This window comes from Alosa sapidissima, chromosome 6 (genome assembly GCF_018492685.1).
Source record: "Alosa sapidissima isolate fAloSap1 chromosome 6, fAloSap1.pri, whole genome shotgun sequence".
NCBI classification, from domain to species: Eukaryota; Metazoa; Chordata; class Actinopteri; order Clupeiformes; family Clupeidae; genus Alosa; species Alosa sapidissima.
The window spans coordinates 17,107,132-17,118,978 of record NC_055962.1 but is presented as its reverse complement, the minus strand read 5'-3'; the positions used below and the strand labels follow the sequence as shown (position 1 = coordinate 17,118,978).

The 11,847-nt window shown below is 45.6% G+C and overlaps 1 protein-coding gene across 5 annotated transcripts in view; it reads right to left on the bottom strand.

Annotated features, from left to right (window-relative positions):
• Positions 1-857: 857 nt before the first annotated feature.
• LOC121711885 (1-phosphatidylinositol 4,5-bisphosphate phosphodiesterase beta-4-like) overlaps positions 858-11,847 on the bottom strand; it is a 94,118-nt gene continuing 83,128 nt past the window's right edge. For 4 of the 5 annotated variants that reach the window (XM_042095754.1, XM_042095752.1, XM_042095753.1 and 1 more), the window contains exons 29-40: positions 10,902-10,990; positions 10,620-10,770; positions 8,855-8,907; positions 8,577-8,642; positions 6,876-6,991; positions 6,672-6,747; positions 5,783-5,958; positions 3,887-3,988; positions 2,502-2,559; positions 1,865-1,951; positions 1,441-1,477; positions 858-1,174 (exon numbers count right to left, since the gene is read on the bottom strand). In XM_042095754.1, coding sequence (XP_041951688.1) covers positions 1,086-1,174; positions 1,441-1,477; positions 1,865-1,951; positions 2,502-2,559; positions 3,887-3,988; positions 5,783-5,958; positions 6,672-6,747; positions 6,876-6,991; positions 8,577-8,642; positions 8,855-8,907; positions 10,620-10,770; positions 10,902-10,990 — 1,100 coding nt within the window. In that variant the 3' untranslated portion in view covers positions 858-1,085. The remainder of the gene's footprint in view (positions 1,175-1,440; positions 1,478-1,864; positions 1,952-2,501; positions 2,560-3,886; positions 3,989-5,782; positions 5,959-6,671; positions 6,748-6,875; positions 6,992-8,576; positions 8,643-8,854; positions 8,908-10,619; positions 10,771-10,901; positions 10,991-11,847) is intronic. The other variant, XM_042095757.1, reaches the window with a different exon arrangement.

Here is an 11,847-nt window from a genome sequence, read left to right as displayed (position 1 = left end):
AGCTGTTTACTCCTCTAGGACAGGTGTGTGTGTGTGTGTGTGTGTGTGTGTGTGTGTGTGTGTGTGCACGCTCGTGTGTGTGACTGCTACAGACTCTGCCTCTCAGTGTAGTCAAAACAGAAAAAAAAATACACCAAACCAAAACAAACACACAAGCAAAGCATTGAGAAGCGCGAGGAGAGCTGCTGTGCGTGGTCAAGCCGCAGTGTAAGGACTACATCTCAGCAGAACTGGACCTGGCTGGGCCTAGCACTCTGGTCCACACTGGATTGGGTCGCTCCATTCTGGGACTCTGGGTATCTTTACATTCTTATTATTAGATGGACAACACCTAGGGCTCTGCTACATTTTTTTTTTTTTTTAATCCTTTTTTTTTTTTTTTTTTTGAACAGCCTACCACATATAAAGTGCTCAGGACAGAAAACTCCACTCTTGTGTAGCATATTATTTTCAGATATTGTGCTGACTTAAAACAAACTACATCTCTTTTTTCATATATATATATATATATAATCCTCCCCGTTGGCCAGCTATTCTGCTGCTGTTTGCTCTTCATCTAGTACCATACAGATAAAAAAGTTGTGTGTGTGTGTGTGTGTGTGTGCGTTTGGGGTGGTTCGGGAGCGATGGCACTGGTAGAAAAGGCTGATGGGGTTTTCGGGGGGCCGTTTCCATGGCGATGTGTGAGGTGTGACGGGGAAACTTAAAGGGCCTGAATGTGTGTGTGTGTGTGTGTGTGTGTGTATGTGTGTGTGTGTGTGTGAAGAGTGGATAGGGAAGGAGAAGAGAGAACGGGGGGAAGAGGAGAGAAGAGAGAAACAAAGAAAACAAAAGAGGAGAGGAGGGGTGGTGACCGGGAGGAAAGGAGGAGAGAGGATAAAAAGGAGAGGAGAAGAGAAACAGGGAAGAGAGAATGAGAGTGTGTGAAACAGATGTGTGTGTGTGTGTGTTCAGAGGCCTCCAGCACTGAGGCTGGTACTAGACTGGCACTGGAGCGGGCACTGGGTCGGGGGGTGAGGGGGAGGGAGGGGCGGTGAGGGGGAGTGGCCACAGGCATGGAGGGCGTACAGACTCCGGGTCAGAGGTCAAGTGGGCGGAGCGGAGCTCACACCACCGTGGCTGGTCTGCGGTCCATCTCCGCTTCCAACTTCACCATCTCCTGGATGTCCTTGGCCTGGAACGACACATATAAGCAACAAACACACGCACATACGCACACACACACAATGTACTATCAGTTTAATGTTTCCACACACACATGCAAACACACACACACACAACTCAATCTCTCTCACACACATAAACACACACACACACTCACATACACACATATATATATATATGTATATCCTGAGGAAGAGATGGGGTGAGATGAGGGACTGAACAGAAAGGATGAGTGGAGAGAGGGATCACAGGAGGAGTGAGGATGAGTGAACCTACCTTGAGTTTGTGAGTCTGCATGGTGTGATTTCAAAAGCTGCTCAATACAAACAAACGAACAAGCAAACAAACAAAAACAATGTGAAAAGAAAAATACCAATGGCAACCGAGTAAAATAACCATATCAGCATGGATCATCATAGTGGTTAAACATGGAGACAGTGGGAGACAGTGAACTGAGGTACACACCGACAGTCAACAGTAAACAACAACATTAAACAAGTGAAAATGCTGCAGTGAGAGGAACACCCCCCAACCCCCCCCCTTAGGACACTGATGAGCTCACGCACATGAGGATGGAGCAAAAATAAGTGTATGTGTCTCTGTGCCTCCGAGGTCTAAAGTGTGTTTATGCCTTATATTTAATGCATATTTTTAATGCGTAGGTTTCAGTATCGATAGGTGTGTGTGTGTGTGTCCATACCTGCTCTGTGAATTTCTCCAGTTTCTCTCGCTGCTCTGACTGATTCTTCTCCAGCAGTTCCAGCTCTCTAGACTGCTTCATACCCAGCTGTGAACACACACACACACACAAACAGAAAAGAGTTTTACATTATGACAAATGGCAGCTAAAAATGTTAGAGAATTGTGTGGTAGGAGCAGGCTTCACTCAGTCTCTTATTCGGTTTTTAGAGTGCTAAGCCAAACTTAGAACTGATAAGAAAGAAGGAACTGAAGAACGTCAATTGAAAACAAGAATTTGCATAAGTATGCCATTAGAAAGAATGATGAAAGGTCGTCAGTTGCAAGGCATTTCAACCCTGCAGGCCATGATGCCAATTCACTTAGGTTTATGTTCCTGGAAACCGTCAGTCGGCCTCCAGAGGAGACTGTGAGAACCGCCTTCTAAAAGAGAGGCTTGGTAAATGTTTTATTTGAATACGTACACACCTAATTTTAGATTTTTTTTATTTTCGAAAGAGAGGACATGTTTTCTCCAATACAAGAAAAGCCAACTTGATTATTTGAATTTGACAGCTTCCGTGCACCCACATGCAAACACACACACACACACACACTTGCCCATGTGCAGAATGAAACACATGTTAAATAAAACACACCCGTTTTCTCTCCTCCATGAACTTCTTGGTGTTGATGCTGTTGAGTTCTCGAACTCTCCTGTCAGACAAAGAACATACATAAAAACACATTAAAACACACACACACACACACACAACGCTACACCTTTTAGTCAGAGCACCCCCCCCCCCCCCCGACACCCACACACACTCACACAAGGGCGTAGGTTTGGTCTGAGCTTTGGTGGGGACACTACTCACTATACCCCCCGGCCCCCCGCCCCCGAAAAAAAAAAAACACTCAACTCTTTCACCAGCCACTATAGATATATAAAATGATTAAAATGTGCTACTGTCCAACTACTATCCATGATTAAAATGTACTGTCCAACTTGATCTAACTATACTGTGCTAACTATACTAGCCTACATAATCTGATTTTATTATGTACAGATATGTAGGCTATATTTAACATTTATTTTCTATTTGGTCTGTTATGAAATCATGCATTGACCTATTAAAGCACAGATCAGTTTTAAGAAACGTGTATGCATGCTTAGCATTATGTGAAAAGAAATCATTCACAAACTCTTAACCGTGAGCTGCCTGTATATTCTCTGATTCTAATAATTACAGATATCTAGGCGATGTAAGCACAGCTCAGTTTTAAGAAATGCTTAAAGCCGAAAGACCATATTGAATTTCTCTACAATTTATTTCAAAACCGGATTACTCTGGAACAGCTAACTATACACGGGAATGCATTACACCTTTGTGTTTGGTAAGGTCTGCTGTTTATTCTGATATATGGTTTGTCATGTGTTGCGTGAAGAGTGTGTAGGCCTATGATATTCCACCGAGACAAATGGATGTGGAGATGGGCGCAGAGAATAATTATTTAATCTCTTGAAGTTATTTTTCTCGCGAACTGTTTATCACAGAAAATAGTGGATAGCTAGCACCGTTTAAAAGCTGAGAAAAGGCTCTTTCATGTGACATGTGTGATGAGTAGCCTACTTCTCCAGGAGTTCAACAGAGAAGAATGGGTGAATCTGGACGCACTTCATATGCCTTGTAGTGAAGTGAAGCTGAAGCGCTGTGCCATGCTGCACAGGAGACTGCGGCTCACTGGTAGTTATTATAGGTAACTTCAAATCAGCGCGATTTACACTTATAGGCTACTGCACATTACAAGATTTGTAAGAGATGATCCGCAGCACTGAAGTGAGACATTATTTAACTCTTTGTGTAGCGCATGTGAGCGCTTTTTTCCCCATTTCAACCTGAATATTGGTGGGGACATTTCAGTCGTAATGTGACATTGGTGTGGACGCGTTCTTCGGTCCCCACGCAAATCTACGCCCCTGCACTCACACTCATACTGGTAAAAACACACAAACGCTGGCGCTGACTCAGCACACACCTACCTCTCTCGCTCTGCCTTGTTCTTGATGGACTTGTCTTGGCTGATGGCCTTGCTGTTCTCCATGGAGGTCTTGGCCTGGTTGGCCCTCATCTCCTTGCTCTGCCTGCAAGAGACAAGAGACAAAGACACACACAGACGTATGTCAAACACAGCAGCTCGACACAGACCACCATCTCAACGCCAGGACTTACAGGAAGTGAAGTTAGGAGAAGTGCCGTTTATGCAGTTTATGACACCCCTGAATCTCTTTTCTGTTCCTCTGTATACATTCAGAGTTTTTCCTCTTCAAATCCCCTTGTGGCCTTGGCTTAAACATAACTTTACATGTTCTTCCAGGACTTGGGATCTGGCTGCTGCTGCAGTTGACATAGCTAGTTTATAGTACAAGTATAAGTATATATACTCTTTTAATCCTGTGAGGGAAATTTGGTCTCTGCATTTATCCCAATCTGTGAATTAGTGAAACACACTCAGCACACAGTGAGGTGAAGCACACACTAATCCCGACGCAGTGAGCTGCCTGCTACAACAGTGGCACTCGGGGAGCAGTGAGGGCTAAGGTGCCTTGTTCAAGGTCTCTTCAGCCGTTCCTACTGGTCGGGGTTCGAACCGGCAACCCTCCGGTTCCAAGTCTGAAGCGCTAACCAGTAGGCCACGGCTGCCCCTTTATGAAGAATTGCCTCTTTATGAAGAATTATCCCACCCTCAGGTACTCAGGATTGGTTCTGTTCCCTCATAACGCATTAATGGACTGATGCCTGAATTGTCCCACCTGGGCTGCCATCGGTTGAAACGTAGATCCAACGCAGAAATCCTCGGCAATGATTATTGACTGCTTATTTTGCTCATGATAGGTCTTATAAAACACAGCAGACATCATATAGATATGTTAACAAGGTTAAAAACGTGATTTTCCCCCGAAGGACATCTTTAAGCAACAAAGATGCAGCAACTTCATCATTCACTCTCTGAGCTGCAAATTTGGCAGAAATGATCCCTAGAGAATCTTCACAAACACGTCCCACCAGACAAGTCCTTTGCCTCCCCTCTCTCTCCATCACCTTTCATTTATGTAAAGCACACTGGGTTGCCTCTGTGTATGAAATGTGCTTGATAAATAAACTTGCCTTGCCTAGTGTTTGCTACCTGGGATGTTCCTGAAGAGAACATAGCTAGGGATAACAATGTGTGTGTGCATGTGTGTGTGTGTGTGTGTGTGTGTGTGTGTCTCCAGTGCAAGAGTGAAAAGAAGCCTGGAGAGGTCAAGTGTGTGTGTGTGTGTGTGTGTGTGTGTGTGTGTGTGTGTGTGTGTGTGTGTGTGTGTGTGTGTGTGAGAGAGAGAGAGTTATAAGAGTATATACCACAGTTCTTATATTCTGGAGGGAGGAATGAAGGCGAGTAGAGATGATACTTCCAGCTAGAGGACACATCAGTTCCTATGGGAGTGAGAGAGAGAGAGTGTGTGTGTGTGTGTGTGTGTGAGAGAGAGAGAGAGAGAGAGAGAGTGTGTGTGATAATGCAGACAAAGGGTGACTGCTTGTCTGCCCACGCACATATTCCATACCTCCTCAGGCTAGAGACAACTGCTTGTGTGTGTGTATGTGTGTGTGTGTGTGTGTGTATGTGTGTGTGTGTGAACTCACCGTTAGTGTACTAGTTTGAGCTGCCCTGTCTGCTATTCCTGTATGCCCATGAGAAGTTCTTAAGGTGTTCACCCTGGTGGGTGACGTGTGTGTGTGTGTGTGTGTGTGTGTGTGTGTGTGTGTATGTGTGTGTGTACTCACTGCTCGTGTACTAGTTTGAGCTGCACTGTCTGCTGTTCCTGTATGCCCATGAGAAGTTCTTAAGGTGTTCACCCTGGTGGGTGACGTGTGTGTGTGTGTGTGTGTGTACTCACCGCTCGTGTACTAGTTTGAGCTGCACTGTCTGCTGTTCCTGTATGCCTGTGAGGAGTTTCCTCAGGTGATCACACTGCTGGGTGACGTGGGCATCTTTCAGCCCCTGCTCTTCTGTGCTCTGGGATGCCAGCAGCTCCGAGAACTCCTTAGTGTGTTGGGCAGTGATCTCCTTCACCTGCACAGTAACACACACACACACACACACACCTTAATGTGCTGGGCGCACCTGTGAGAATGGATACTAGTGTCTATGCTCATATTCATTTCTCTCAATAAAGCTGCTTAATGAAGCTGTGTGCTGCTTTACTCTAAACTTATTCACACACTCAACAGCAAATGAACAGGCTTAGGGAGCTGTGTACCTTTGCTTTGTCTGTAATGAGGGTCAGCACGATGGGTGGTGTACCTTTGTTTTGTGGTCTGTACTGAGGGTCAGTATGATCTGTACTTATGGTCAGTGTAATGGGTGGTGTACCTTTAAGTATATATACTCTTTTGATCCCGTGAGGGAAATTTGGTCTCTGCATTTATCCCAATCCGTGAATTAGTGAAACACACTCAGCACACAGTGAACACATAGTGAGGTGAAGCACACACTAATCCCGGCGCAGTGAGCTGCCTGCTACAGTGGTGCTCGGGGAGCAGTGAGGGGTTAGGTGCCTTGCTCAAGGGCACTTCAGCTGTGGATGTGGGCATGGGAGAACAGTGCTCAACCACTTCCCCTGCCCACATTTTTCCTACTGGTCGAGGATCGAACCAGCAACCCGTCATTTACAAGCCCGAAGCCCTAACCAGTAGGCCATGGCTGCCCCACGGGTGGGGTACCTTTGTTTTGTGGTCTGTACTGAGGGTCAGTATTGTCTGTGGTCAGTGTAATGGGTGGTGTACCTTTGCTTTGTGGTCAGTGGTGAGGCTCTGGACCTTGGCCTCCGTCTCCTTCTTCAGATCCAGGCAGTTGTTTTCACTGAGGTGAAACACAGGACACTTACTCAGCACTTCATGTATTTATAACTAGTCTGTAAACAGTGTAATCTTGCCCATAAATAATGGATAGAGTGTTTGTTTGTTGATGTGTTTGTAAGTGGTCCGTACCCTTTCTTCTTGATGGCCTTCTCTAGCAGCTTCTCCAGGGTGAACTTCTCTTTGTCGTGTTGCGCCATCATCTTGTCCATCTGGACGCAGTGGGATTTCTGCATGGCGTTGTGGTCCTGCTTACAGCAAACACACACACAAACACACACACACACACACACACACACACACACACACACACACACACACACACACACACACACACACACAGAAACATAAACAAACAAACAAATGCTCTAAACAAACAGCTGTGCTTCAGTGTGTTGGTGTGTGTTGGTGTGTGTGTGTGTGTGTGTGTGTGTGTGTTTGTGAGGGGCTTAAGAGTTTAAGAGGCCCTTAGACAAGCAGCCCACTCAGTGGAAAACAAACAAGACAGATGTGGAGAGAAGGAGAGAGACAGAGATGGAATAAAGCGGGGGATAGAGAATAAGGAAAGAGAGAGAGAGGACAAGACAGGGAGCGAGGGAGTAATGGGGAGGGAGGAATAGAGGGAGGTAAGGAGACAAAGGACAGGGTGGGAAGGAGGGAAGGAGAGAGAAAGAGAGAAGGAGGAAGATAGGAATGGAGGGAGGGAGAGAGAGAGTGAAATATAAATAGACAGGCAAGAGCATGAGAGAGGGATGAAGAAGAAAGAAAGAAACCAACAAAAGAAGGGAGAACGATTGTAAAAGGTGAACGAGAAGAAATAAAGAGAAAGGGAAGAGGAAGACTAAAAATTGACAGAGAAGAAAGATTGAAAGAAGGACGAAACCGCAGATAGAGAAAGAGAGAGAGAGAGAGGGAGAGAGAGAGAGAGAGAGAGAGAGAGAGAGAGAGAGAGAGAGAGGAAGAGTGAGACGGCATGAGAGGACAGGGTCTTAGTGATGCTAATGATCTTCAAACAGGTGGTTACGACATCAAAGAGGCAAGGAAGAGAAGAGGGGGATGAAAGGAGAGAGAAAGGGCGGGAGAGAAAGAGCCATGAAGTGTCTGTGTCCGTCTGTGTGCATATGCTTTAACCACACATGTAACCACACACACACACACACGCACACACACGTAACCACACACACACACACACATGTAACCACACACACACACACACACACACACAAAATATGATTCTGTATTACTTGATCTTGGTGTTGTTTTCTACATTTCATGTTTTGGCAACACTGTTTCCTTTTACATGACATTACTCATGTCAATAAAGTGTACTGAATTAAACTGCGAGAGAGAACGCGAGAAGGGAGAGATAGACAGGGCTGTGACTAGGGAGATAGACAGACAGGGCTGTGACTAGTGAGAGAGACAGGGCTGTGACTAAAGATAGACAGGGCTGTGACTAGTGAGATAGACAGGACTGTGACTAGTGAGAGAGATAGACAGGACTGTGACTAGTGAGATAGACAGGGCTGTGACTAGAGAGAGACAGGGCTGTGACTAAAGATAGACAGGGCTGTGACTAGTGAGATAGACAGGACTGTGATTAGTGAGAGAGATAGACAGGACTGTGACTAGTGAGATAGACAGGGCTGTGACTAGGGAGAGAGACAGGGGTTTCACTAGGGAGATAGACAGGACTGTGACTAGTGAGAGAGATAGACAGGGCTGTGACTAGGGAGAGAGATAGACAGGACTGTGACTAGTGAGAGAGACAGGGCTGTGATTAGTGAGAGAGACAGGACTGTGACTAGTGAGAGAGACAGGGCTGTGACTAGCCTTGGCGTGCTTCTTCTTTAACGTGCTGAGCTCCTTCTGCTGCTTCTTCATGAGCTTCAGGTACGTCTGACCAAGACACAACACAGGAGTAAATATTGTCAGTATGGAGTGGATAGCAGCTGGGCTTCCACTGACCATTTTAATGTGTATTTTGAACATTTGAATATGAACTTCCGACTGAAAACGCTTGAAATTTGCATAAAATCTTCTAATTTGAAGAAGAAAGCTTGTGTGTGTGTGTGTGTGTGTGTGTGTGTGTGTGTGTGTGTGTGTTTTACCTTCATCTGTTTGAGGTCATCAATGCTGACTTGTGGCACAGATCCTGAGGGATCTAAGGAAGCAAATGCACGCACACACACACACACACACACACACACACACACACACACACACACACACACACACACACATTATTATTATTTTCACACACACACACTCTGCAAGTCTCATGCCCTGTTGTTGGATAGCACAGCGTTAGACATCCTGTGTGTGAGTGTGTGTGTATGCGTCTGTGTGTGTGTGTGTGTGTGTGTGTGTATGCGTCTGTGTGTGTGTGTGTGTGTGTGTGTGTGTGTGTGTGTTTAATCTGTCTTTGTCTTGGTTGTGTTATTTGCCCCCTCCCCACTGTCAGGCCAGAGCCGGGCCAATGAAGGCTACTCTCTTCCCCATCATCACTTCTGCCTGCTTGTGCGTCCTCAGGGCTATTGTCCCTCAGGGCTGTTGGCCAGTTCCACGAGTGGCTCTTGGTGGGCTCTTTTGTTTCCGATGGAGCCAGGTGTGTTTGAACCTGCCGCTATTGTTAATGTAATTAGTGTCCACACTAATTGGTGTCTAATTGGTGGTTGTTGCACCTAGTGAATCAGCACGTTATGATATAGAAGGATTTATGTGTGTGTTAAAATAGTTATTATTCAGCAAACAAGGTATTCAGTGTCAAAGTAAACATGTAAGAAGCAGATATAACTGAAGATGTTGTTACAATACAGCTAACGCTCCACCGGAGATAGACGAGCCCACCGGGGAGCCTTTCCTGCAACTGCCCAATTGACCCCGGGTTTCTGGCCTCACCTTTCCCCTCTACCGCAGCCAGCCTGGCCTTAATGGTGCTTGAGGCGGCGTCATGGTGGAAGGTGGAATTAACTGATTACAGTTAGGGCGATTTAGCACCACAACATGATAATTAGTCATTGAAGATTCTCTAGGCACGGTTGGGTGACGTCGCTTCTGTTGACGTTGAACAAAACAGAGAGCTTGCTCGCCCCTCCCTCCCATGCAACTGAAACTGTCATGAATGCGCATCTCGTCGGTTATTGGCTGGAACAGTTTGTTATGTTTCATGGTCCAGGCTGAACCAAGCTGTTTTTGTTGCCGTTTTTGGAGCCTGAACTGTCCACAGGTTTTTTACAGCGTATTCAGGGGACAGGCAGCTGGCGGAGTGTGAGATGTTTGCTGTATGTGACAAAAAATGTTCTAGCTTAGAAACCGCATAACAAGACAAGAGAACCTTTAATATAAGTCAAAGACTGCCTTGCTAGCGCTGCAATTAACCAATACAATGGTCAGCACAACCACAATTAGGATTATAAAATTTCAATGTGTTCCAATGTCAGGGCATTTAGGTTTACTGTGAATCTGAAGCAGAAAGACTACACATAAAGATCCACACTCCTGCATTAAAGCATATTGAAATACAAAATACCACTAGCTCAAATGAAAATAATGTGAGTGAACAGATGTTTAATGGCCATAACCCTCCGGGCTTGAAGTCCTGGCCATTAACACCTGTAAGCTCCATTCTAGCCTTGTCTCGGCGGGTTTGTATGCGGGTTTTATTGATGGCCACAGTAGAGTTATGGGCCATCATAAGCCAGCGTGTGTGTGTGTGTGTGTGCATATGTGTGTATTCTAATCTTTCTTGCTCCCAGTGGCATTTTTGACGGCTACAGTGGAGCTCTGCGGCATGTTTGATCTGGTCTGTGGGATGTGTGTGTGAGCATGTGTGTGTGTGTGAGAGAGAGAGAGAGAGTGTATGTGCACTCTAACCTTTCTTGATCTCGCTGGCGTTGTTGGCGGCTGAGTTGGAGCTCTGAGACATATCAGAGCTGGCCTGCGGCGTGACGTTGGCCTTGGCCTGACTCTGTTTGCCCTTCTTATCGTTTTTAGAGCCCTCGTTTGGAACGTCCGCAATATCACTCTATCAGAGACACAGAGAGGTATAATTATTAATGCCTGTTATTATTGTCTTGTTTTACTTTATTTTTAAGATATTGTATCCGTTTACGTACACACACACGCACACACACACACACATACACACACACTTACCGTTTCAATACCCAAAGCCCTCATCTGATCTGCTCTCTTTTCTGCTATGGTCAAGAACTTCTTTGGGTCAGAGAGAGCATCCACAAAAGCTGAAAGAGGAACACACATCGTCATCATCACCTTCAAATTAACCACAACCACCACCACCATCTTCACTCCATCTTCATCACCACCATCATCATCACTTCATTGTCTTCTCAATTGGTCTGTCAGTCAGTCAGTTAGTCAGTCAATCAATCAATCCCCAAATCTGTTTCTCAATCAGACAATTAAAGATATACACAGCCCAGTGCTGTGTACATACAGTACATACTCCTCTTCACGCTGTCTCTTACAGCCCAGTAATTACATACTACTCTTCACGCTGTCTCTTACAGCCCAGTAAGTACATACTCCTCTTCACGCTGTCTCTTACAGCCCATTAAGTACATACTACTCTTCACGCTGTCTCTTACAGTCCAGTAAGTACATACTACTCTTCACGCTGTCTCTTACAGCCCAGTAAGTACATACTCCTCTTCATGCTCCACATGTGAGAAGGTACTTCCTTGGGTTCCCCACTCAGCAGAGACAGATTCAACATGGCTGCTTCTGGAAGGTTCTACTTCCTGCAGAGTGAGAGAGTGCTGGTGGCTACTGAAGTTGAAGGATGGAAGAGGTGAGGCCCCTCAGATTTGCTAGCAGACCTGACGTCCTGAGCTACAGCCAGCCGTCATAGCTTGAGCGAGAGAGCGACTTTCTGTTTCAAAACATCACAACCCTAGACTAGAAATCTAGACGCACCCTAGCGGCAGCAAACTACATTTGCTGCCAGGGCTAGTCTAGCAACTCTCCGTTGGCTTGTGAGCTCGAAAAATTAAACTTCTATCAGGCCAATCAAATCGTGTATAGAGTCGTAACATAATGATTGATGGCAACGGTTGCAACGGTTTGGCTTGAATTCCCT